This window comes from Emydura macquarii, unplaced genomic scaffold (assembly GCF_026122565.2).
Source record: "Emydura macquarii macquarii isolate MOO-44397 ecotype Brisbane River unplaced genomic scaffold, CSIRO-AGI_Emac_v2 contig_306, whole genome shotgun sequence".
Lineage (NCBI taxonomy): Eukaryota > Metazoa > Chordata > Testudines > Chelidae > Emydura > Emydura macquarii.
The window spans coordinates 504,940-531,311 of record NW_027130443.1 but is presented as its reverse complement, the minus strand read 5'-3'; the positions used below and the strand labels follow the sequence as shown (position 1 = coordinate 531,311).

The following is a 26,372-nucleotide window of genomic DNA, read 5'->3' as shown; positions in this document are numbered from 1 at the left end:
AAACAGGAGGACAGAGAGCTAAAGTGTCTTGATCAGGGTCACATGGATGAGAATGCAGGAGTCCTGAATTTTAGTCCCTGTTTCTAATCACCAGGCCATGTTCCCCTCCCAGAGCTGCAAACAGAACCACAAGTCCAGACTCCCTGTTCCTTTGCTCTAACACATTCCACTGGGATCCACTCTTCAGCTCTCCAATGGAATGTACCTATCAGGACAGGGGAGGAGAAACTGAGGAAGGAAAAACTTTAGCCAGCAACCCTGATTGCTTCTCACACTGTCAGACAAGACAACACTAAAGCCCAGAGCTTGAAAGGGATTTATGTGCCTCATTCCCGTTAAAATCAGTGATGTCGAAATACCTTTCAGGATCTGGGTCTAATTCCTTTGGGCTTGCCTGACTTTGTTCCAGCTTCCATGATCCACTGGACTCGCCAGATCAAGGAGGTACTGAGAGCGCAGGAGGCAGTGGAGAGCCGGGAAAGTACGGGGCCGCTGGAGGAGATTGAGTTCTGGAGGAACCGCTGCACTGACCTGTCGGAGATCAGCAAACAGCTCTGCAGGCAGGGAGTGAAGCACATCGAGTCCATCCTGATGCTTTCCAAATCCTCCTATGTGGCACCATTCCAGAGGCTTGCCAGACAGATACAGGTAGGTGCGGGGGCAGGGAGCAAGACTGAGTGAAGCTGGAAGGAGTGGACCAGAGCTGTGCTGAATGCTGGCTTCATGAAAGAGAGGGGATCTGTACAGTTCTGCCAATGCTCTGCAACCCCGAGCTGTACACGCACGGCTATGAGTCCAGTCCTGGCTTTTCCCCACCTCACAGCTCTGCTGATGTGCCTCAGTCCCCACCTGCGGTGCCCCCTGTGATTCCAGCCCTGGCGTCTTACAGGCCCAACCTGCAACACGCTGTACTGTTCCAGCCATGGGCTCCCACACTCAAACACACACTCTACCAGGACTCGTCCGTCCCAACCCACTGCCCCTGCTAGCTGAGCAACTCTAACACATTAAAGATGGAGGTGAGGGGCTGCAATTTGGCTTTGGGTGGTTGCTGGTGCAGGAATCGAAAAGGCCTTGAGAGTCTAACTTGAGCCTTGGAGCCGTGCAGGCGGAGTCTCTCGCTTTCACTCTGAGCCTAATAGATGCAGAGTCACCTTGTTCCTCCGGGCTGGACTGCCTGCGATAAACCCAGAGGAGATGATCCCCGGGAGAACAACCCTGGTGATTTTCACTTTGGGGCCTGAGTTTTTCCTGTCCCCCTTTGTGTCTGCACCGCAGGACGGGTCAGAGCAAGCGCAGTCAAACCTCCGATTCCTTTCCATCCTGAAAGAGCCGTTCCAGGAGCTGGCCACACTGCGGCCCAAAGACATCCCCGACAAGCTTCCCCACCTCATCAGCCTCGTCCGCATCATATGGGTCAACTCCCCATACTACAATACCAGAGAGAGAATCACAGCCCTCTTCCGAAAGGTGAGTTAGAGCAAGAGTAGCTGGGAGTCAGGACTTCTGGGCTCTATCTCTGGCTGTGGGATGGGAGATGTGAGATAACCCAGCTAGTGACTATTCTGAATCTCATCTGTCTTTGAACTTTACTAAGCTCTCTGCCTCAGTTATATCTGGTGGCAGTGAGTTCCTCAGGTAATTATGCTCTGCCTGAAATCATTTCTTTCTATCACTCTTACGTGGGTTGCCCTTGAACTTCATGGAGAGCTAGACTCTTTATTGCGAAGAGTCTTTGCCCAGGAATAGTCTTTGGCTGCTCTAAGTAGCCAAGGCAGAGTTGTACCAACCTTTGAATCATTTCTCCTTAGATGAGCAATAAAATTATCAAGATGTGCTGCCAAGACATTTCTGTGGACCGGATTTTTGAGGGTTATGTGGTATCCAGCAGACAGTCTCTCCACGACTGTATCTCCTGTGTGAATGCCTGGAAGGATTGCTACCTGTATGCAGCTCAGATGCACAACAGGTGGGCAGTGGGACAGCTCAACATCTGTGCCCTACACAGTCTGTGGGAGGATGAAAAGAGGATTTAGTGGCTGATGAAAGATCCCCTATTAGCTACTCCTGGTGGCAGACTCCTCTGTATATCCCCAGAATGGGGGTGACCTGGGTATTGGCAGGATGATCTGCCCCCTCCACCGATGTGCTTCAGCCCTGTCCCGTCAGAGCCCCTGGGGGAGGAGGAAGGAGTTCTGTCTGGGTGGCATGTTAAGTTCTTGGTACTTTTGCCAAAAGGTGGGCCAGAGACATACATCCCGCTAGGGACCAGCTGACGCCCACCAACGTGTTTCACTCGGTGGCTGTGAGACGGGAATGAGTGGAACAGTGAGCCAGTTATGAGGGACCCTGTCTCCCATTCCCCAGGCCACTAAACCAGCCTGTCTTTTCTGCCTGGCTCCATCTTCCCTACTCTGAGTCGCCTGAGTGGTGTGTTAGAAGAAAAAACCATAATCTATCATTATGATTAGGGATGTCAGGTTTAAGTGGGTGCCTGGTCCTTGACAATTAAGTCTAAGTGTTACTTGTCTGTGTCAGATTCAGCTTTGTAGAGTTGGATCAATATTTGATAAGACAAAGACATTAACACACAAGCAGAACTGAAGCAAGGAAAATGCAGCTGAGTTCTGCTTTCAGGGTCTGTCATCTCCCCAAAGCTCCTGGGTAGGATAACGCCCCTGTGTCCTCCTACAGGCCTGTCAGTGAGAAGAGACTGGGAAATCTCAAAGGCTGTTGTAGCCTGATCTATAGTTGATTTTGATTATTAAGAATCCCCAGTTATCACTTTGAGGGTTGACAGAGTCTTGTCCCAAGATCAGGCCCCGTATTATATAGTTGGGAACCCCATGTGCACAGTTACAACACTCGCACCGTAGGAGTGCAATTACAATGATAATGATAATTACAAATAGTTTATTAATACATTTAGCATGAGTCACAAGCCCCCTAACCCTGTGAGGTAGGTAGACTACGCAATGTGCTCACACCATCCCTTGTAGAACAGCCTGAAATGTTCGCCATCATCTTCCTCATCACTTTCCCCCCATTGCCAGTGGCCATCTTTCTGGCTCCTCCCCAGGGCTACATCTCCTGCCCCTCTGCCGGGATGTAACTTTTATAATGTGGAGATGCTGACGCCACTATGTCTGATGCATATTCAGTAGGGGATTTCCCCCTTTTCCTTATTTGTATTTCTTCACCTTACTAATGTTGGAGTGTCCTTCCCCTGTAGGTAGTATATCAATGAGCTCAACTTATTATCATAGACAGCAATTCGTTATCATGACCCCTTTGTGATTGGACCTATGGTTAGAAATTCCTTCTGAAACACTATTTGCAGCTTCCTGATACTTGGGGGTTTTCCATTGGGCCATTTATCTGTTCCAAGTTCATAGGCCTCAAGCCTTAGGCTAACTTGCTGAAGCTAATATCTTACAGAACGCAGGCCTGTAGGTTCCTTGCATTGCTGCTGCATAGAATGGAAAGCAGTGAATATAATAAAGGCATGCTAACCCTATGGGCTACACTGAGAGCTCTTCCATTCTTCCCTGCGGCTGCACTGGCCCTCTCTTGGGACAGGGTCTGCAGGCCTGATGTGTCCTTTGGGGCCTGAATTTCCATTTAAATAGCATGCATCTCCTAGGATAAACATGGGAAATCCTGCCCTGGGCTTCATGTCTGAGAGCCCAGGCTGGAAGAGTCTAAGGTCTGTGAGCTAGGAAACTTTTGGGTGACATTCCTATCACCTGTGCCAGGCAGGGCACTGCCTTCTGTCTCCAGGGTGCTGCTCTGCCTTTTCAGCAAGGCCCTGGACGATAAACACACTGCTGACTCTGAGAAGCAGCGGAGCTAACAGATCCCACCTCGGAGAATCTACGTTGCCTGCCTTTGAGGTGCCTGTTGCGTGTGACAAACATTTTTTCCCTCCACACTTCTAACAGGCTTTCCGGGAAAGGCTGGGTCTTGGACCAGACTAGTATTTTTGCCCAAGTGGATGCCTTTGTTCAGCGCTGCAAAGACCTCCTGGAGGTATGTGGGAGTGGGGTGTGATCCCCCCTTGCAGTGACAGCTCTGGGGACATGTCCTAGCATTGCCCTGGAAGTTGATCACCTCGCTTGCACCCTGGCATTGTTGTGAGAGGAGGCTGCATCTTAGCCTGTTCTTTCCTGGTGTTCATTTACTTCAAGCTAATGGCTGCTCTCAGGTGCACCAGGACAAATCCATCTGTTTCCATGACAGAGCAGTACAGTGCCTGAGACAAGTAGCAGGTGCTGTGCAGTGATCATTAACAGCTCAGTTCCTGGCATCAAACCATCCTCAAACTGAAAGCCTGGTAGTGTTGAGCTCAAAGCTTTCTGCAATGTGATGTGGGGAGCTGCACTGGCAGTACACAGCCCCATGTGACAGCGGGGATCCCCACCAAGGAGGTATCTGGCCCTCAGTGCCAGTGGGAATGAAGCCTTATGCATCAGATGTTGTTTTCAGAGTGTTTGATCTCCTCTGACATGCCAGGTAGATTTCATTATAGTGACCCATCCTGGTGGTGGTGTGTGGAGCCTATGGCAACGTCATCGCATCATGTCATGCTGCCCTGCATGTAGTCAGGGCCCCTGCCCCCAGGGTGCAGGCAGATCCATGTAAACTGTGGGCTTGTCTACACTTAAAACTGCAGTGGCGCAGCTGCATCGCTTCAGTGAAGATGCTACCAGGAGGGGTTCTCCAGTCAGGCGTAGGCACTCCATCCACCTCACCGATCGATGGTAGCTAGGTCGACGGGAGAATTTTCCTATTGACCAAGCGCTGTCTACGCCAGGGCTTAGTTGGTTTAACTGTCACTCAGAGGTGTGGCTTTTTCACACACCTGGGCATCATAGTTATACCGACCTAATTTCCTAGTGTAGACCAGGCCTGTGACTCTCGGAGGAATATTTACGTTGTAAGATCTTTGGAGCCGGGGCTGGCTTTTTGTTCTGTGGTTGTAGAGCCCGATGGAGTCCTAGTACATGAGCAGGGCACCTGGGTGCTCTTCTAAGACAAATAACCGAGCCTGCGCTGTCACATGGGTGTGCCAGCTGGGCCAAGTAATCCACTATGTGTCCCACCCAACCAATTAAATTGTTGCTTGCAAATTAGCTGTAAAGTAAGGGTGGTGATTGGTTGAGTTACCTCTGATACCACAGTGGTCTAGGACTCTGGTATGGCATAGAAATTTGCTTTGCACGGGTGTAATTTGTAAAATTGAAATAGCTGGGACCTTAAAAATTAGATGGTAACAGACGGTGAAAGCCAGTGATGATTGCACCTAGCGATATTCTGAACAGAAGGCGCTCCCAATCATGCTTGTAGCTGTTTCCATCCCTTCTTCCTGACTCAACAGTCATTCAGGGCTTCAGAATGACACACGGACAGGTGACAGTCCTGGGGTCTTGTTATCTAGATAACAATAATAACCTCAGGACGGGTGGCTGCCCTGCCAGATGGGGAGAGGTTGAACTACATCTTCCAGCAGCCTCTAGGTGCTCTCTGCAGCCTCAAAATGAGTCCACTGAGGCAGCAGGTCCGGGGCGGGGGTGTGAGGGTGAGATTCATTCCAGGCAATGGGAAGGCAAAGCCGGTAATGCTCTGCTGCATTTGCCAATAGGTTTGCGACTGCCAGCAGCACTTTGCCCGCTGGGAGGATGGGACGCAGACCCCACTGCCCTGTTTCTTTGGGCACCGGGGTCCTCAGATGACCCGGAATCTGCTGGAGATAGAGGAGACTTTCCAGAAGCACCTGCACATCCTCCGGAACATGAAGGGCGGGATCCTGGATGTGAAGAACACATTCTGGCATGAGGATTTTAACCGGTGAGAGGTGCCCTCGACTCCCAGGGCAAGACGGAAGGGTCTTTCCCCTCTGACAGTTTGCACAGTGTGGGCCCATCCATGCAGTTGGCACCATCGTTAGCAGTCTCAGCAGAGAGGGTCAGGCCTGGGCAGGCACCAGTGACCAGGGACCTGAGCTGTAGTGATGGATCGGTACCATTTCCCACCCCCAGTGGCCAGCAGTGGGGGAACATTGCTCCTCCGCTCTGAGGAAATGGGCTGTGCAATCCCGGATCCGCTGTCACAGAGCCACGGATGGTGAATGATAGTGGAGAGGAAGTCAACTGCTGGGTGGGTCAGTATGTTGCAGGGGGCGACTGTCCCTCGTTTCCAACTGCCAGCTTCCAGGAAGAGGGGAGACTGAGTGGGAGGGAGGCTTGGAAGAGTGGGGAGGTGGCCTGTTGAGGTGGGTGGGTGGGGACACCAGAGCTATCACTATGTCTTTGCCAGTCGGGGCTTCCTGCCATCAGTGTTGTCCCAGCAAAGGGGGGTGGGGAGTTTGCGCCTCTGCCTACTGTCCTACAGCGCCTTTTCCCTCCTCACTGTGAGTCGCCATGCCCCGTGACACTAGGTTCCGCTCTGGTGTCAAAGACCTGGAGGTGATGACCCAAAACCTGATCACCTCGGCCTTCGAGACGGTGAGGGATGTGGAGCATGGCGTGGAGATCCAGGACATCTTCCATCACCTGTCCTCACGGGAGGTATGGGGCCTAGTGGGGCACAGCACTGTGTCCAGAAGACGGGTAACCTTTCCAAACACAGATCCAAACTTCCAGCCAGCTGTTGACTGGATAGCCGAGAAGTTTGGAAGTTCCTGGAAAGGGATAATGGGGGGTAGTTCCAAGATTGGGGTGTCAGTGGGGGACAGCTTCTGGACTAGATGGTTCTGAGTGGGGCGCAGTTCTCAGACAAGGCGGTCGGGGGTACACGCTGCTAGACTGGGGTGTAGTGAGTGGTGGGAGGGCTGCTCCTGACCTGGTTAACTGGGAGTGACCGCCCCCAGGTTACGTCAGTGAGTGCGTCTTGCAGATGAATTGGGGGAACCAGCCCCTGGATGGGGAGCTGGGCTAGTGTCTCTGGGCTCAGCAGGCGTCTTCCCGCCCCTAGGCCATCAAGCGCACCTTTGACAAGAAAGCTGTGGACGTCTACATGCTCTTCAACCGAGAGCTCTCCCTTGTCAACAAAGAGCTGAGCAAGAAGGTGCCGTTCCTGCCCCCACACATGTGCCATTACTCGGGCCTGGCGCACTGGCTGCGGACATTGCGCCGACGCATCGACAGACCCCTAAAGGTGAGCAGCGCACTTTGGGCACCCCACTGTCTGTTCCAGCCTCCCAGCTCTCTGTCTCATGGCCCCATGTCAGGAATGGGGCAGAGCTCTCCTGGGGACCTGGTAGCACTGCCCCAGATCAGCTGCAGAGGTGGCTCTTGGAGAGACCTGAGGAAGTGCCCGTCTGAGTGAGATGGCAGGACTGAAAACCCAGCCAGCTACTGGGCACCAGTTACATCATGCCCATCTAACCCAGTATCCCTGCCTTCCTGATGCAGTGGATCAGATCACTCGGTATCGCTGCCTTCACATAACACTGGCTCAGAAGAATGGTTCATCTAGTCTGATATCCCTGCCTCTGCTAGTGACCAGGTGTGGCAAGCCAGCGCTATCCTGTGTTACTGGGGTGTGTGTGCGGGCATGTGTGTTTAGGGCTATCCTGATGCCTAGTTGGGGGTCACTGTACTCCCTGTATCTTGAGGACTAACGGCCCTTGGAATTTCAGCCCAAGCAATTGTCATGGCAGATGTTGTTTTTATTCATCTAACTACCTCATCTGGTTTTGACTATTTGCCTCCATAACATTCTCCGTCAGTGAGTTCCTTTGACAGGTTTAATTATACATTGTGTAAAAACAAAACAGCGTTTCCAGCATCAATCACAAAACCTCCAGCATGTGCAGCTTGAAAGTAGCAAATCTAGGTTACAATTTAAAGCAGAATGTCTGAAAATCACCTCTGCCTTTCTTACCCTGCCCAGGCCTCGGCATTCTAGGGCTCCCAGAATCAGTCTCTGGCTGCTGCTGGGATGTGGCAAGCACCAAAAGGCTCGTGTCTCTGTGCCCACTTTAGATGTTAGCCATATAATCATGGGCTGCCTCAGCCCCTGAATGTGGGTCTTCTCAGGTACATAGGGACTGACTGTAAAAATACTTCCCGCTAGGATTTCTCATCTTGAAGGATCTCAAAGCACCTCACAAACTATAGACTTGCAGTGATCACTAAGCATGTCAGAGAAATGCAGCTGGAGCATTGCAGGAGTTTGCCAGCCATACACCAGGGCTGTGCAGGGGTACCTAACCCAGCACTGAAATGCGGCTGCCTCTGGTGTGGGACACTGTATTGCTGCTTAGCAGTTTAAAACAGGACGCAAAGGAGAAGCCTGTTGCTGGTTGAAATTACAGGAGGAGTCACCCAAGTTGGCATTTGGCCAGGACATCACTTTTCTACATAGTGCCCTCTGCATATTCCCACTTATGTGCTGGGCTCTGCCTGCGAGGAGCACCGGTTGGGGCCTCAAGAACACTCTATTGTGGCATCATCTTTGGGGCCATAGTTATAGGGGTCACGCAGTCCCCACCTTGAGGATCCAGTGATGTGAAGGGGAAGAACCAGGGCAAGTGGGGGTGGGTGGGAAGCAGGAATAGGGAGAACTGCAGTTACTGGTAAGGAACCTCTTTTTTTTTTGGCATGGTGCCATGGGACCTTTAATAATAAGGGGTCACACAGCTTTCTCCTTTGACAGAGGGCACTGCTCCTGAGCCCCACGCTGGGAGGTTCAAGGCACCTCTTGCTCAGCTTTGCCGCTCACTCTTCAGTTGATTTTGGTTGCCCCAACACTGTTTGTGTTATTACATGAATGATCGGCTCCATTGGGGTGCATGTTGGTTTCTTTATCGCGCTGGTCTGAAAGAGCTGAATGTCCTGTGCGAATTTTATCTTCACATTTCCCTCGTTGATCAAGCAGTCAGCTAATGGCCTAGCAGTGCAGGGAGTTTGGGGCTGGGACAGCAGGGGGCTGTGAGCTGGGACTGAGGGGCATCAGCAGAGCTGTGTGTGTGTGTGTGTGTGCGGGGGTGTTCAATGATTGAGGTGCAATGCCTGTCCCCACTAACTCTCTTTCTAGCTAATGTCATCTGTCCCTCCTGTGCAAATATCTGCTCCCCCCATCTTCTCCCCAGTGGAAGTAAAAGCACTGGCTGGAGTTCTCCGTCTGCCTTGCAGTGTCTTTCCAATGCTCACTTTATGCCCCACATTGGGACCGGGGAGGAGAGCTTTCAGGCCTACCAGCTGCTTATCCAGGCCATGGACGAGATTGAGAGGAAGACCTTCCAGGAATGGACGCAGACCCTGGACAAAGATAGCTTGAAACGCTTGGACACTCCCCTCCTCATCCTCAGCGCCGAGAAGAGTGGCATGTTGGACATTAATTTTGACAAGTAAGCGGGCACGGCCTGCTGCTCTCTTCTGGGCAGGGCCCCTGCAGCAGCAGTAGCAGCTGGCGCTGGCTGAGACGCGCCTTTCACAAGAGTTGTCTTTCCTGTGCTTCCTTTTGCAGGGACTTGCTGAAATTATTTGTGGAAATCCATTACTGGGAGAGGCTGCTCTTTGAGATCCCACACTACGTGGTGGAAGTTTACGACAGGAGGGAGGATCTGCGAAACCTCCGGGAGAATCTGCTCCTGGTTGCCCGGGATTATAACAGGTTTGCCATCCCTGCCCTTCCACTGCTGCCTCTCAGCAGCCCCCAGTCGGATCCCTCCCAACTTTCCTAGGAAGGGCCTATGCTCTGTAGGACAGGGGCCGTGCTGCTCAGCAGAAGACTGGGAGTGGGAAAGGAGCCTGTCCCCTCGCTGTTCTGATTGGCTGAGCGAAGCCAGGTCCTACACTCAACTTGATGACATTTCTCTGTACATCACCTGGTAACTTGTGAAACCCACGTCCCGTCAATTCCCAATGTGCAGGGACTGGTCTAGACAGCAGCAGGCAGGACCCTCTTGTTCTGGTGAAAATCAGAAAAGCCTAATTTCACTCAAATCCCCCTTTGGTCACTTGGGATACAAGAGTGAGGCGGTGACCTCAGGGTGAGGGTTAGTGGACTCTTCATCCCAGTCTGTCCAGCCCTTCCTCGCCCCCTCTGTGCCACCAACCCTACCTCTACCAGGCCTCACCCCACAGCTCCAGCAGCTCCCCACTCCGGTCAGAACTGTACTGGTTTTGGTGAAAAGTGGGAAACCAGAGAAGCCTGATTTCCTCTAATATCTGGGCAAAGGGCCCTGCTGCAGTGAAAGGAACTTGGCCTACTTCAGCAGCCAAGCGCATGGCCCTCTAGTCCAGTGTTTCTCAATTAAATTTGGCCACGGAACCCTTTTGAACTCCATAAATAATTGCGGAACCCCCCAAACTCTTAACAGTCTTCAAATGTTGAAATAAGCAAAGGTCAGCATTTCTCAATTCAATTACATTTAAATTACACTTACACTGGATACCCTCTGCTGGAAAATCCAGGACATCTTCCCTTTTTCGGCGGCGCGGAAAGCAGCTGCTCGCGGAACCTTAACAGTGTTCCCGCGGAACCCTGGGGTTCCGCGTAACACCAATTGAGAAACACTGCTCTAGTCTCTATATTTTAGCAGTGCCTAGAGGCTGGCATCACGATCAGGGTCCAGTTATGCCAGGTGCTGGACAAACACCCAGAAAAACACAGCCCCTCCTCTGAGTCCGAGAAGACAAGTGCCATGCGTAGCGAGGGCGAGGGATCTGGTCCGTGATACGCAATTTGTATACAGATGCCATTTTTAGCCTCCGTCGGCTCCCCCAGCTCTCCATAATTGCCTGTTTTCTGAAAGGCCTGGTTCCAGAGGTTCAAATCTCATTTCCAAATGAGAGCTGTGTTTAAAGAGTCAAAACTCGAGCTTTTCACATTTCACTTAGCTTAGGTTGAGGGGACTGGCTGGCTCTGGGATGGAGGAGCGGGATATGAAGCTCTTTCACCTCTAAGATCTTGGTTCCAGTCTGGCCACAAGTTGATAGTGACTGAAAGTCGTTTCCAACTGATACCCATTTGGTGGCCCCTGTGTGAAATGAATTGTAGGGGCTTGGGATGTGAATCCAGTTCTTAGCAGAACAGATGTCCCTATCACAAAACTGACCAGGATGTTTGATGCTGATTGGCCCTGGTGTTGGCAGCTGGAACTCCCCTCTCCTTGCTAGAGCGGGCCCCTCCGGGGAAGAGCTGAGGCCCCTGGGTTGGGGGAGTGTCTATTTGGGGAAGCTTGCCTGGGGGACGCACAATGAGTCAGTCTTCACCTCTACTGGTCTGGTTCTGCTGTCAGTTTAAGAAATGCTAGGGAATGAGTGAGCTGTCTCATGACTAAACTTTCGTCTCTTTGCTTTGCTCCAGTATTTTACAAGTGTGACATGGGGGCGTTTTTATGCAGGGAAAGTGTTGCTCGAAACGGATTCGTTTTGGCAAGTGTATTTTTAACATGCCCAAAGAGGGAGTGTTTGGTTCCTGCTGGCTCGTTTCCCCTCAGCTGGCTTGGAACAGATGTAACTGGCTGACCCCACCCTCCCGTGCTGGGACAGGGTTGAAGTTCCAGCCTCCCCAAACCATGCTGGTCAGACTGGCCTCTGGTCTCAGCCTTCCCCCAATCTGGCCAGTCAGAGTTGTGCAGATGGTGCCAGCTGCATCTTTGAGCCTCTTAACTTCTTGTCCTGGCTCCAGCGACCGGTGAGAGTAACGGCCCCCTTTGGAACATCCTTTCAGCAGATCTGTAATAATATTAATCCCTAGCTCGTATCTAGCACTCTCCATCAGTGCATCTCCAAGTGCTTTATAAAGGAGGTCAGTATCAACATTCCCTTTTGACAGGTGGGGAAACTGAGGCACAGGGTGGGGCAGTAACTTGCCCAAAGTCATCTAGCAGGCCAGCCGGAAATATAAGCCATATCTCCTGAATCCAAGTCCAGTGAGGACATGCTGCTGCACGTACCTATCAAGGGCGAGCTCCATGGACCCAGAGTGATCACACCAGCATGTGCCCCAATTGTCTCCTGCAGACTGAGCATGGCCAATTCTCTGCACCTTGCCTTGTCGACCTGCTTTTCCCATCCTCCTCTCCCCTTTGCACCTCACCGTTGACCTCTCTGGGAACAGTCCCATTCTGTGGGTTGGTGGGAGGAATGCTCTACACAGGAGGGGGTCTGGCACGATCTGAATTGACTCACCCTCCGTGCCCCTTTAGGATCATAGCTATGCTATCCCCAGAGGAGAGAGCCTTGTTCAAGGAGCGGATCCGATACCTGGACAAGAAGATTCAGCCCGGTCTGAAGAAGCTGCACTGGTCGCTGAAAGGAGCCAGCACTGCCTTCATCAGTGAGTGCCGACTGCACGCCAGCAAGGTGAGCTTGCCTGCCCCGCACCTTCTCGCTGCCCCCAAAGCGCCGTCCTTCCTCCACAGAGATCTCAATTAGCAGATACTGAAGAGGTCTCCAGCTGCTGGTGCTCTGTGTTCTGCTCACTCTACCTAGCCTGGGTGCAGTGGAGAAACTCAGAACACAGGTGTGCTCGCTTAATACACATAATTGAGGTAGGAAGCAAGGAGCCCAGCACGGCAGATGCACCAAAGCAGTCAGCACCCCCTGGTTAGGGAGTGAGGACGAACAGAGACATGGAGCCCTCTCTGCCCCCAGGATCTAGGTGGGGAGCAAAGGGAAGGCCTCCCATCCCTCAGCCTTATGCCAACCTCGCCCAGCTAGTCAGTTTCCCCTGTCAAGCCTCGGGGGCTGGGGCCCTAATCCATTCCTGGCATGTGTGCAGCCTCCCTGTTGCCTGCCCCCACATACACTAGGCCCAGGAGAGTAGATGAAACAGAAAGAAACAGGGCAGTGGGGTCTCCCGCCGGTGGCTTCCTAAGAGGCGTTTTGGGGCTGTGGCCCAGGCCAGAGAACAAGGGGCATTGCCCTGTGCGCCCGGTGCAGGTGTCATCAGTGCCTGATCCGAGCGTTGCTGCCCTGAGCCTGCCTTGCCCTGGCCTCAGGTGCAGACGATTGTGAACGAATACAAGGCCGCCACCTTGATCATCGCGCGCAGTGCCCAGCAGATCAGCGAGGCGCTGTTGGTGCGGATCACCGGCAAGCGGGTCTACAATGACTTGGAGTTTGAAGAGGACCAGAAGGAGCACCGGGCCTGGGTGCAGCGGAAGCTGATGGGTATCCATGAGGAGGTCACCAATATCATGCGGCAAACCTATGAAGTCTTCAAACATGACAGCGCCGAGGTAAGGACAGGTGTGGCCAGTGCGTCTTCTCTCCAGCTGCCTGGCTGGTGGGTGTCACATGCTCAGTGCCCAGCCAATCACCCTATTTGGGGGCAGAAGGAATTTCCCCCCCAGGTCAGATTGGCAAGGACTTGGGGTTTTTGGGGCACGGATCCCCTGCTGAGGTCATCTGGGCATGTCTCATCTAGTCAGTTCCCTGTCACTGCAGGGGCTTTGGACATGGCTGGCTCGTTTGTCTTGCCTGTTTTCTCCCTGTAGGACACTACAGTTTTGTCTTGTGACGATTGAGCTGCTTAGTCCAAAGCAGGGTCAGGGTGAAATGTAATGTCCCTGCTATGCAGGAGGTCCCATGGGGTAGACAGAAGGCCCTTATGGCCTTAAATTCTGTGACGCTCTATCGAAGTGTAGAGCAGCCATAACTGCCTCATGTTATTTCTGCAGCAAGTTCTGGGCATGGCATGAGATGACATTAGATTAGGGAGGAGGATGTTGAGTTTGCCCCCAGGAAATCTTGACATCTGACTGCTCCGTTTACCCTGCCCCAGTATCTGGCGCCAGTTCCAGCAACAACAGAGCAGGATGTTCTACCCGAATGAGTGGCTGGGAAATAGTTAACTCGATTTAGCGTTTATTTAAGCTAATTTAGCCTTAGCCTTTGGTGCCACTTCCCCCTGAGAGGGATCGGAGCAGTTCACACCTCTCCGAGCCGCCGTGGTTACAGGGGCTGGCTCATGTTTTGAAGGTCGCCTTTGCAGCCAGTGAGCAGAGTCAGGTGCACAGTTCTGCAGCACTGGCGGTGGCTTCTTGTCTATGCTGCCTTGTTTCTCCCGCTGCCGCAGGTGCAGCAGTACTGGATGGCCTACACCGTCAAGATGAACAGAATGCTGGAAGAGGCCTTCAGGCTCAATGTCAAATGGTCCCTGCTGGAGCTTTCTAAGGCCATCAACGGAGATGGCAAGACCAGTCCTAACCCCCTGTTCCGGGTCAAGGTGATCCTGCAGGACAACTACCCAGCCCCATCTGCACAGGTGAGCCCTTCCATCAGTGCTGCACAGTGGCTGTGTGTGACACCCAGGGCCCTGCCGGTCACTGGTGCAGCTGGGACTTACTGTGTCCAGTCCTGAATTAGTGCCCCCCCAAAGCACAGCTGTACCAAGGGCTGGTGAGAGATTTAAGACCCAATATTACACATGCCATCAGGGTCAGGGTCCCAGCCGCTCAGCAGTGCCAGAGCAATGCAGTCACTTTGAGCCTCGTCCAGCCACAAGGTATTTGACCTTCAAATCCTGGCTGTGTGATTACCTTCTTGCTTTTCCTTCTGCCTCAACTCTGACATGACTGCAGCACCTGGTGCCTGGGTTAGAAACGCATGCTGCGTGCTCCTCGAAAGCCTGGGGCCTCAGCTTTCAAATGGCTGAAATCCCCAGGGCCAGCTCCTCAGCCCTTCTGCAGCTCCTTTACACTGCGTTGGCCTTAATGGCAGCTTAACTCGCCTCTCAGGGTTTGTCTAGAATTATCATAGCTAGCTCAGGTCTGTCTACACGTGCTGCAGTCATCCCCTCCAAGATTTCATCTCTGCTCCTGGGGCAGGGGGTGTAGCCAGGAGTTGAGAGTGTGGCCAGATCATCCCTGTGGCATGTGCTAGCGGTTCCTGGCTGGTAGTATGGGCCGTTGGGGTCTTTGAGCACTACTGCAGGTTTGTTCAGCCATGGGTTGGAGGCACAAACCAGTGCAGATCAGCCCTAGGACCGAGGGACCCATCCAGAGGGCTTTAAACCACCTTTGCCTCGTACTCCAGGTCTTTCCCCAAGCAAAGCTGTTGGACTGGGGGACTGGGCCTGTAATCTCTGGCACTCCTCAAGCGGGGAGCTGCTGTGAGTGGGAGCAGGGTGAGCAAGGGGGTAGCAAGGTGGAAATCAGCATGATGGGATTTTCAGCTCCAGTGTCTTGTAACCTGCCACTGTCAGGGCTTTTGCAGACGTGCGAATGGAATTGATTTTCTGGTGCTTGCCCACTGGATTGCTTTGGGTTCGCTGAGCATTTGTAGCCTCCCTTCTTGTGTTGGGTTCCTCTCTCTGCTGGACCTGCCCTTTGGTATTTCCAGGTGGAGTTTTCCCCCACGCTGGCCCAGCTCGCGAATATGGTCAATGACATCAGCAGCCACCTCATCACCAGCATCTCTGTCTTCCGCCACTTGCCGGAGATCCTGACCAAACGCAAATTCCTCCGCGATCCCATCTCGGTCCTCCTGGGTAAGACCTTGTGTGTGTTTGGGGGAACTGCAGCTCAGTTTGAAGGAGGCTGCAGCTGCATCGCCAACTTGTGCATCCACACTGGAGTGTCTTGTTCCCTGCAGCTCCTGTGTTCCCTGTTCATGCGCTTCCCCTGCATTGACTTGAACTTCATCCCACAGCAGCCGGCACTCCTCTCTGTTACAGAGGGTGCGAATAAGATTGAGCAAAGGGAAAATCCTGCCTGGTGACTGGGGAAACCTTTCCTGTCCATGTTAGGACCTGCACAGCGTCTCCCCGGGCTTTTCAGGGCAATGTGTCATGCTACCCAGGGTCTCTCTGGGGATGTCGATGCTGCAGTTTAAAACCTGCAGCAGCGAATCTCAGAGCCTGGGTCTACAGACTTGGACTCGTTCTCTTGTGCTAAAACCAGCTGTGTCGACGTTTGAGTCTGAAGCCCAATGAGGAGGTGAATTTCAGAGCCTGGGTTTCAGCCTGACCCACATCTACACTGCTGTTTTTAGCACCACAGCATGAGCCTGAGTTTGTAGATTTACACTTAAACCCGGTGTAGATGTACCCTCTGTGTTCAGAACACAGCAAACCTGCTGAGAGAACTTGGCTGGGTCCTTTCTCCCACCCTATCCCTGGAGGAGACGATTCCCCAGCATGGTATTCAGCTGTAATTTCCCTTAGCTCAGTTTCATTGCCACTAACACTTCCTTTTTATTTATTTCACTCTGTGGCACGTGGTAGCTTGCTTAGCAGCTTCTGCGAGTCACATGTTAAGTCTAGACAGACATTGCCTGAATACAGCCTACATCGGTCTTGGAAGGAGTTCCTGCTTGTGCACACCCAGCCCCCTAGAAGTCATTTCCCCTCTCTGTGCCTCAGTTTCCTCCCCTTTTAACCTAGGGATAATATTTCCCAGGGGGCAGGTGAGGCTTTGCAAAACCAAGTTCTTGCATGAAAGAGAAGCAAGGGGTTCTGATTTACTAGACAGGCTCTTTGGGCATCGAAACAGCTGGTCACTTTGTTCTGTTTGTCCTCCCTCTGCACTCAGAGCGTGATGAGGATATCAAGAAAATCCAGGCACTGATCAGTGGTGGCATGCAAGCCAACGCCACGCACCTCCAGGCCTACCTGAAGACTTGGGATGTGTACCGTGAGATCTGGGAGGTCAACAAGGACTCCTTCATTAACCGCTACCGGCATCTCAACCCGCTCGTGTCTTCCTTTGACGCTGACACTGCTCGGTAAGGGAGTCCCTGTGTCCAGGAATGCTCAAACCCCAATGCCCCTCATTGACCTGACTGCTCTCCTGTTCCAGTAATGATGAGTGCCAAGACCTTTCCCACCATCCTACCCTTTGGAAATGGACAGAGCTTACAAGCTAAGCAGGGCTGGGCTTGTTCATATTCAATGTGAGATCCCAGTCCTGCTGTCAGTAGGGGGCGCTCTCCCCATAGCCAGTACTGGTCCCAGTGAGGCGCTAGGAGGCGCTGTGTGTTGCACTTTCCCCTGTGAATCAGCACTGACCATAATACCTGGCACAGCGCTAAGGAAACGTGCTGCTGGAGGGGACAGTTTTCATCTGAGATGCCAAGCTAAAGCTCGGATGGCCTGTGGTCATTAAAGATTTCCTGGTACCTTTCCCAAGAGCTGACCTCAGTGTGCTGACTGGCGCGATTCCATTCTGCCTCTCTGAATCGCCCCCTGCTGCTTCAGTACCGAAGGTGTGCCCTGACTTCCCATTGGAAAGTGTTGCGGCACAGGGCTGTGCGCCGTTAAGCCGGTGCTGTGCCCCTCCCAGGAGGTGGCTAGCTTTCAGCGCTGTGTGATTGATGGAGTTGGAAGAGGAAGCAGCAGGAACAGCTGAATTCTTAAGGAACAGAAATTGTGTCTACATCCGAATGTCACCAGCAGTTTTATTTTTTTTGAAGAGTGAGAGAAATGCAGCCAATCAGAAGGATGTTTTTGTAGCTTCCCCGCAGGCATCATGTTGAGGGCTCTGTAAGCTGCAAGTGGCTGGCTTAGGGGCTTGGTAAATGGGCTAGGAAGCCTTTGCTCTCTAGTGGACACAGCACCAGATTGGGACACTCAAGCCCTGGGCTCTTTTACTAGCCTGCTGGGTGCCTTTGGGCAAGTCATGTCACTTCTCGGCCTCAGTTTCCCCATCTGTAAAATGGGGATAATGATACTGCCCCTCCTTTGGAAAGCGCTTTGAAATCTCTTGGTGAAAAGCACTAAAGGCGTAAGGGTGGATAGCGGTTCCTGCAGTTAGATCAGGCGCTTACTTAATTAAGGCCTGTAGGTGTCTTGGCAGTTCTGGGTTTCTTTCCTCAGTCTCCGAAGGAAGAGAACAGATGACTAGCAAAGGAACTGTGTTGTAAGCAGGTCAGGAGAGAGCCGTGCTGTGCGCAGGGCCCTGGAGTCAGTATCCACTCCCCAAACCAATTCCATTTTGCCTTTGGAGTGCTTTAGTTTACAACACATCTTACGGGCTTTCTACTCCCCATTTCCTCAAACACGCTTCAACAGTGCGGAGAAAAATTCACCATTAAAGTCCCGAAAGACGCTCGAGGGCCGTTTATAGCAGCACCAGGAAGAGACATTCCACAGCGTGAGCTGGGCCTCCCACGTTGGCATGGCCCAGTTGTGAGCCAGAAGGTGGAACAAAGACCCAGAATGAGGCACACTTGAAAACCAGCCGCTAAAAGGGGAGATGCAGGATTCATTTCTTTAGCACAAGCAGCGTTTTCCCACCCCGTGTGCTGTGCTGACTCAGTGTTTGGCGTACAGAATTTACAGGCTCAGTGCAGGACGGAGGTAAATTTGGGTCTGTAACTGGAGATGGGTGGGAGGGACACTGCCTCCCATCCATCTCTGCCTGTTCTCCAGCAGCTGTGCGCCCCTCGTCTGTCTCTTCTGGTGCCGGTTTTGATTTCCTTGTTTAATAAAGTTTGGCCTCGTGTTTCCAGTGACCCATAGACAGGGAATTAATTAATGGAACAGGCAGGAAGATTTAATAAGATCCCTGGGGGCCGGAACTGTCCTCCACCTGCTGGCCTTGCTTGGATGAGTCAGGAGCAAAGAAATAAAAAAATGTTTCAATTAACAGATCATTTGGAGGGAACGAATTTCTCCTTCCTAATAGTGGCTGTTCCCGTTGCATCGCCATAAAACATTCCCTGCTCCTTTCTTAAATGCTCTTTTTGCCTGAGGCAACTTCTGAATCCCATTCTGAATCCCAGGCGGCAGCTCTTTCATTCAGGCCTTCTTCATCCAAATGTTCTTTCTGCCACACTGAATCTAATCTGGATGCTTGCTGAGATTAGAATCCACCAATCTCTAGCAGATTACACTATGGCACCTGGTCACCAGGTAGGCAGGGTAACTCCAGTAGCAGGAATGAGGAACCACACGTGTGTGATCAACTCTTCTCGGGGCATCAGCTGATCACTGCAGGGTTCAGGCAGGGTTGGGACAGCATTGCACAATTGGTCAGAGGCATTATGGGTCGTCACCTTCCTAGGAATCATCAGGTATTGGTTGCTAGGACACAGACTGGCATGAGGGTGAAAGCTAAGGGCTAGGGATGGGAGGGAAGCGGTGAGTGCTGCCCTCTAAGCATGTTCACCAACATTTTCAAAATAATTTCAAGGCGATTTATGGTGGTGGCCACGCCAGATTTGGGTGAGTGGTGTTGTGACCTGGCCACGCAGGTTTGTCCTGGCCAAGAAGGGTTCAGGCCTCCCAGCTCCGTGGCCTGTGCTGATGCGCATGTGTGGCTGGGTGATGTCACTGGCTTTCTGAATTTGGCATAAATGGATGCTGCTGGTTTCCTTCAGGCGGGAGTTAACGTTATTCCGCAGGAGCCAGGAGGCTTTTGGTTGTAAAGAGGAGGCCCCCTGCCATATCAGCAGATTTGGACAGCACGCAGCTGTGCGGGAGGAACCGCCAAGGCAGGCTTGAACATCACTGGGGTGCCCCCCCAAACCAGTGCTTTTTCTCCCACTTTGGGCCCCCACCCTGCTGGTTTAGAAGCTACAAATGCTATTGACTTTCCAATACACCAGGTGGACTTTAATGAGCATGAGGGCGCCTGGCCTCTGTGTCATGGCTCCTGCAACAAAGGGCATCTCCAGCGCGTAGGAAGAGTGGGGGGGAGGGGGGTCACTGACTGAGAAGGAGACCATCGCTATTGTGTTAACTAGACTGCTCCCGGCCGCACAGCGCCGCCTAGTGCCGGGCTGGGGCACTGGCCTCAGCTCGGACTCAGGGACAGCCTGCCCTGACCCCGCTCAACCTGCTCCCGGCAGCACAGCGCCCCCTGGTGCCGGGCTGGTTTTCAACAAGGCACCCAGAGCTCAGGTGAGAACGCTCCCCAATTCTCCTTCTCTGATCCATTCTGTGAGAATTCAAGTGTCTGCTGTGAAGGAGCTAATCCCAACCAGTCACCTCCATGCCCACATTGGTGGCAAGAGAGTCCCCTGGGGTTCCCCTCCATTGCCACTGGGAGCTCAGCCCTCGCGCTCTGCGCTGAGAAGCCAGCTGAAGGGGTGATTTGTGTATGTGCCTTGCAGGTACATGGAGGTGGCCAACAACGTGCAGAAGGAGGAGACGGTGCTGAACATCCAGTTTGTGTTGCTCGACTGCTCTCACCTCAAGTTCTCCGTGGTCCAGCACTGCAATGAGTGGCAGAACAAGCTCACCGACCTGCTGAACGAGATGGCCAGCACTCGGCTGCAGGAGCTGTACACCTACCTGCAGGAGAACGCCACCAAGTGAGTGCCCCTCACGGCAGGCGAGGGCTGTGCTTCCCTTTCTTCCTCAGCCTCTGTCCCCTGCCCCGCATTCCCATGCAGTGTCTGCGCTGCCCATGCCTTTCTCCCTGGCCAGGTTCCTCTCTGGCCTTCCCTTCTCCCCACGAATGGGAGTTCTCCTGTTACAAACTGGCCTGGTTGCCCACTGTATAGTCACCATCTCTGGGTCCCACATGCCCCATTCCAGCGGGGTCTGGGTAGAGTCTAGTCACGGTTTAGCTCTGTGACTCTGGGGCACACTCCCAGGCTCAGACCCGTTGTCGTACTCTTCCTGGGGACATGGGATGCCGCTGTTCAGCCAAGACCTCCCAAGCCCCCCAGTCCTGCACAGCCCCATCTATACTGGGGGGGGGAGCCTTCTAGATTAGCCCCTTCAGATACAAAGATGGCAGGAGAGTATGGAGCATGGGCTCAGCAGAGGAATTTCTTAGCTGCAGTGATTTTACTCTTAAAGCACTTGAGTGTAACAGAGCTGGTAACCCAGCGAAAGAGCAGAGATGCCTCCTCCTTGTGATCTCCCCCCTTCTGTGCTTCCAAGGTTCATCAGCTTACGTGTGACACTGTCCACTGGCCCCCGCACAGAGCAGAACGTTGCTATTAAATAGGGCCCTCACTGGGACTTGGCTCAGACCCATGGGCACAGGCTTGCCACCCCTTGCTGGCCCCATGTAGAAGGACCAGTAGTTGAGTAATCAAAGCTGATAGTCCCAGGTTATGGCCTTGGTGGCTCATAGAATTGGTTCTTCCGGGGGCGTCAACCGCCTTTCCCTGAGCATGGCACCTGTTGGGAACACAGCATAACAGGCTGCCCCAGGGCAATTCCGAATGAATACCACCCCGGTGCCAGTCTTCCAGCGCGGGCACAAGAGAGCCTTCGTAATTTGATCCAGTCCTGTCTCGCTGGGTCACACCCCCCTTCTGACCCACAGTGTCAGCCGGCCTCCGCAGACGCTGGAGGAACTGGGCAAAAGCCTGCAGCTCCTGGACACCCTGCAGCATGAGCTGCCAAAGCTAGAGGGGCAGATCCCGCCCATCCATGAGCAATTTGCCATCCTGGAGAAATACGAAGTGGCCGTGGATGAGGGCGTAAGTATGGAGAGCGATCCTGAGTGGCCCCTGACACGCTGGACCAGATTCTCAAAGGGATTTAGGTGCCTAACTTCCATGGGAATTAGGAGCCTCAATCCCTTTGAGGATCTGGGTCTTTCTCTCCATCCAGGCACAGGGGTAACCCCTGTCCCTACAAACTTCTCTTGGCTTCTCCTCTCCCCCATCACCTCCCACCTGCTCCCTCTGGAGTCGCATCCTTGTTCCCTTCCTGTGCTCAGCCTCTGGGGCCCATCTGCCCCAGAGATCTCCCTCCCTGCCTCCTATACCTCCCTGCTGCCCCATTTGCCCTCCCCTGCCTTTTCTCTGCCCATCCTGTGCCTCAGCTCTTCAGAACTGCCCACCGTCCACCCCCACCTCCGTGCTTCCTCACCCCTTCTCCAAAGGCAGCTCCAGCCACCCCCTTCTGTGCTGCCGATCGCCAGTGAGTTCTTGGCTGGTTTGCCCCCTATGCTGCACTGGCTCTGGGGGGTAATAACTTTTAATCCGTTCCTTGTCCCCTTCCCCTATGCCCTCAGCCCCGTTCTCTTGGCATGGGAACAGCAACTATCAGTGTAGCTGCTCTGTGCAGGCAGAGACTTATATTGTAGAAATGAACTTGGTCCTGCCCAGCTCCAGGGAAATGGATGAGATGCCCCACTACAGCTCTTATCTCTGTGCCTTGGGGCAGGAGGTGCCTTTTTGGAGGTCCCCTCCACCCTTAGCTTTCCATTAATTGTGTTTCTTTATCCAAGCGAGATTGCTGGAGCCCACCGTGCCCGACCTCCTCCTTGAAGCAGTGGTAATCTTGGAGGAATAACCTCTATCATCCTCTTCCCTCTCCCTGCTCTCTGTGTCCCAGGTGCTGCAGACACTGGCAGCTCTCAACTCTGAGTGGCTGTCCTTCCAGCAGTGCATCCTGGAGAGCGATGTCATGCTAAAGAAACACAAGGAGAAATTCAAGACGGGCCTGATCCATTCTGCGGATGACTTCAAGAAAAAGGCCCAGGTCCTTCTGCAGGATTTTGGCACCAAAGGTGAGTGGCAGTGCCACGCACGGAATAGAGGTCTCCAGGAACTCAAAGATGGCTCATGCTAGAAACACCAGTTTTGGCTTGTTTTCTAGATCTCAGTGAGGCCTAAACAAGCCGAGTTTGAAGAAACTGGTTCAGTAGTCAGAGATATTTAGAGTTAGTGATTTTGAATCTAGGGTCCCTCCCTACTAGTAAGTTCTTTAATCTTTCTAGTCTTCTTGTAAATCACTGTACCGTACCGCCTCACCCTCCCTCACTGAGCAATCCTTCAGGAAACTGAGCACTGCTGAACTTTCACCGTACTCTGCAAGGTTGGGAACAGAATCCAGCAATCCTGACACCCAGCCCCATCTGCTCAAACCTCTAGACCCCACTTTTGTTCCAGAGCAGGAAATAGAACCCAGGAGTCCTGCCTCCTAGCCCTATCTGTTCTAACCCACCACACTGCCCTCCCCTCCCCCAGATGGGGATAGAATCCAGGACTTTTGACCCCCACCCCATTGCTCAAACCCACTAGACCCTACTAGCTTCCCAGAGCAGGGAATAAAACCCAGGTGTCCTGCCTTCCAGCTCCATCTGCTCTAATCCACTAGACCCCACTCACTCCTGTCCCTAGAGCTGGGATGAGAACCCAGCCGTCCGTGCTCTAATCACTTCTTTCTTCAGTCTCCCCTGACCTCTCCCAAGTGCAGGAAAAGGTCCGTGGCTGATGTGGAGCAGCCTGGGCCGAAGTCACGGAGCTCTTTGTTGCGTAGGTCCATTCACCAGTGCTGTGAGCTGCGAGACAGCCCTGGAGCAGATTGTGGCAATGCGGCAGCTGCTGGCCACCATGAAGGACGAGGAGAGCACCCTGCGCTCCAACCTGGGCATCTTCAAAATTGAGCAGCCCGCTTCCAAAGACCTGCAGAAGCTCGAGAAGGTGGGAGCCGCCCCAGGGCATGGCTAGCCTCCGAGGACTGAGCTCCTTGGAGGGCAGGGTGGGGGACGGTGGGCATCATTCTTGCCCTCTCCCCCTGGCTTGAGAAGCAGCAAGGCGACGGGGGCCCCGGCTGGACTGGCAGGGAAGTGGGCACGGGCATCTGCCTGGAGCTGCGGCTCAGCTCTTCCTGCTGTGCCCTGCAGGAGCTGGACTACCTGCAGCAGGTGTGGGAGATCGCCAAAGAGTGGGAAGACCACTGGGGCGAGTGGAAGATGGGAAGCTTCAAGACCCTGCAGACGGAGGTGATGGAGACCACGGCTTATGGGCTCTTCCGAAAACTCAACAAGCTGAGCCGGGAACTCAAGGTATGAGCTGCCGGCTGCTCCTGTTGTGGGCTCTCTGGAGGTCTGCCGGGAGGCGACGGCTGGGAAGCCAGGGGGCGCGTTGGGGAAAGCAGAGAAGGAGCCTTTCCTGGTGCCCTGGAATGGACTCTGCTCCTGCAGGCCTGAGCAGGAGCTCATTGGGAGGGGCATTGTGGGATTGTGCAGGGAGGACCAACCAGGCGGGTGCAGCTGCAGGGCCCTCGCTGTTCCCTGTGCAGAGGCGCACCCAGGGCGAGCGCACTGCAGGAAAATTCTGGGTGTGCGTGATGCATGTTAACGTCCTGCCGGGGGTCACCTGAGCAACTATTGCCCTGTCCCTGCTATTCCCCCCAAACCTTGCACTATGTCCTAGGACCGGAACTGGGAAATTATCGAGACGTCCAAGGTGAAGGTTGAGCAGTTTAAGAGGACGATGCCTCTGATCTCAGACCTCAGGAACCCCGCCTTGCGGGAGAGGTAGGTATGGCTCCTCCCAGGGCATGACACAGGTTAGCGCTTTGCTGGCCCAAACTTCTGGGGCATCGGAGAGTCGCTGAAAGCTCCTCCTCCAGGGATCTGGGCCCTCTAGTAACATAAGGGATCTTGTGTGAGACCACAGGATCCCACTGGGGGAATGGATAATCCGCCGCCTTTCCTCTGACACACCTGAGCACACCTTAGCACGCGTTTCCCCACTTCCAGTACCAGGGGTAAATTCATCATTCCCGGGAGGCACAGAGATTGAGTGGTAAGAGTTGGGAATTGAAGCCCGGAGTCCTGACAGCCAGCTTCCCCCCACCCTCCCAACAGGCCAGAGAACCCAGGAGTCGGAACTCCCAGGCTACATCCTCCTGCTTTAAGCACCAGACCCCACGCTTTCCCACAGCTGGGGAATAGCACCCCAGCGTCCTGACTCCCAACCCCCCGCTCCAACCACTAGATCCCAGTCCCTTCTCAGAGCGGGATTAGAACCCAGGAGGCCTGGCTCCCAGCCCCTTGTGCTCAGCTGCTAGATTGCGATTGGCTGTTCATGGTTTCATCCTCCTGTGTCTAATGCCCGGTTGCGCCTGGCTCGGCGTGGTGTGCTGCTCAGACATGAAGCCTGTTTCCTTGGAGGACTCAGCCAGCTGGTTTGTTACCGTGTGATTATTGCACCTCTTTGGGGAGTTAAAAGCAAAGAGGCTCGACTACCTGACCTCATTCGTCAGCCCCACACGAACATACGCTCATTAGCGAGCCGGAAAGAGAGAGAGAACTTCTCTCCTACCTAACGCCGGTGATTCACTGCACCTAGTGGGAGGTGGGATGTGGGCCAGTGGGAAAGGCCTCAATTGGGGGAGGAGGAGGAAGAGCTTATTTTTCCAGTGGCCTTCTGTGCGGCACCCTTCAAACAAGCCTACACATGAGCGTGGGTTAATAACCCCTTGGTCACTGAGCCCAGCCCAGCTGGGAGTATCCCTGCATCCCACCTCTCTGCGCTCTGACAGTCCCGGCCCTCCCTGGGACCGGTTCTGTTGCTCTGCTTTGAATTTCCTTGAATTGTCTTGATCTTTGGGCTGCTGAAGTAGCTGGAAATGAATGCAGCCTCCCTAGATCTGCTTAGTGAGCATCTATCCCCTTACTTTGCTTGTGGGATTGCATGGGCCGGAGCTGAGTGCTGGGTACCGGGGCATGCTCTGGGAACAGAGACCTCTTCTCCTTTCTTGCCCCACTTCCCTGTTCAGGGTTGGCAACATTTATAGCCTTCCAAAATTCATGATCATCCACCAGGCTGCCGTGCAGACTTCTGAGGTCTGTGGCTATCCGGTCCGTGTGCCGAGGCTTTGAGCTCCCCCTTGGTGTTCTTCCATCTACAATCGTTGGCAGAGCCGTCCTACTGCTCTAACTCCCCAGTGTCCACTGAATATGCCCAACTCTCTCAGCTTGTCTTCAGGTGGAGCGACCCACATTAGGCCCCATACAGCCTCGTTTCGTCTCCTATCACTTTCCCATGTGGAGAGCATGCCGATTTTCCTTCCTTGTGGCTGGCTAAGTCTCTGCATGGAAGGGGACAGAACTGATCATGGTCCTATCTGTTCCCTGGTTTAATGCTGTCAATGACTTCCCTGCAGACATTGGGATCAGGTGAAGGACTTGGTCCTCAGGATGTTTGACCAGGATGCTGAAGATTTCAGGCTGGAGAATATTGTGGAGCTTGGCCTGGATCAGCATGTGGAGAAAATCAGTGAGATCTCTGCGTCGGCCACCAAGGAGCTGTCTATAGAGCTGGTAGCGTCTGTCACCTCTGTCTGACTGTCTGTCCCTCTTTCCTAAAGGTCTTTTCTAGTTCATTTCACATGCTCTTTTTAAGCAGACGTTGAATGTCTTTGCCCAGATCTTAGCAGGACATGAGTCCACATCTCACTTCGTATCTGGCATTGATTGCCAGATATCATCTAGAGCCAGGAGCACAGCCTGGAGTCCTGACACGCAGTCACTCTGCTTTAACGATTAGATACATTCCTGCTCAGAGCTTGGAGAAACCCTGGAGTCCCAGCTCCCGCTCTTCCTCTCTGACCACTAATCCACCCTCCATCTCAGATCTGGGAATGGAAGCCGGGAATCCTGACTCCCAGCCACCCTTGCTCTAACCCGCTACCTCCCCGCCCCTCCTGGAACCAAGAGTAGAACCCAGGCTCAGTTCTGACATTAGACACGCTGCCTCTCCTTTCTGACCTGA

General features: G+C 53.3%; 1 protein-coding gene across 1 annotated transcript in view; it reads left to right on the top strand.

Moving 5' to 3' along the window:
• Positions 1-26,372, top strand: part of DNAH2 (dynein axonemal heavy chain 2) — a 77,775-nt gene that overhangs the window by 16,444 nt on the left and 34,959 nt on the right. Inside the window, exons 6-26 of the mRNA XM_067561716.1 lie at positions 410-648; positions 1,279-1,470; positions 1,812-1,969; positions 3,942-4,029; positions 5,642-5,847; positions 6,437-6,566; positions 6,973-7,155; positions 9,138-9,352; positions 9,472-9,618; positions 12,161-12,317; positions 12,956-13,195; positions 14,035-14,223; positions 15,300-15,447; positions 16,490-16,682; positions 20,013-20,213; positions 21,182-21,338; positions 22,201-22,375; positions 23,128-23,291; positions 23,495-23,656; positions 24,027-24,130; positions 25,765-25,921. Of these exons, the coding sequence (XP_067417817.1) occupies positions 410-648; positions 1,279-1,470; positions 1,812-1,969; positions 3,942-4,029; positions 5,642-5,847; positions 6,437-6,566; positions 6,973-7,155; positions 9,138-9,352; positions 9,472-9,618; positions 12,161-12,317; positions 12,956-13,195; positions 14,035-14,223; positions 15,300-15,447; positions 16,490-16,682; positions 20,013-20,213; positions 21,182-21,338; positions 22,201-22,375; positions 23,128-23,291; positions 23,495-23,656; positions 24,027-24,130; positions 25,765-25,921 (3,605 nt within the window). The remainder of the gene's footprint in view (positions 1-409; positions 649-1,278; positions 1,471-1,811; positions 1,970-3,941; positions 4,030-5,641; positions 5,848-6,436; positions 6,567-6,972; positions 7,156-9,137; positions 9,353-9,471; positions 9,619-12,160; positions 12,318-12,955; positions 13,196-14,034; positions 14,224-15,299; positions 15,448-16,489; positions 16,683-20,012; positions 20,214-21,181; positions 21,339-22,200; positions 22,376-23,127; positions 23,292-23,494; positions 23,657-24,026; positions 24,131-25,764; positions 25,922-26,372) is intronic.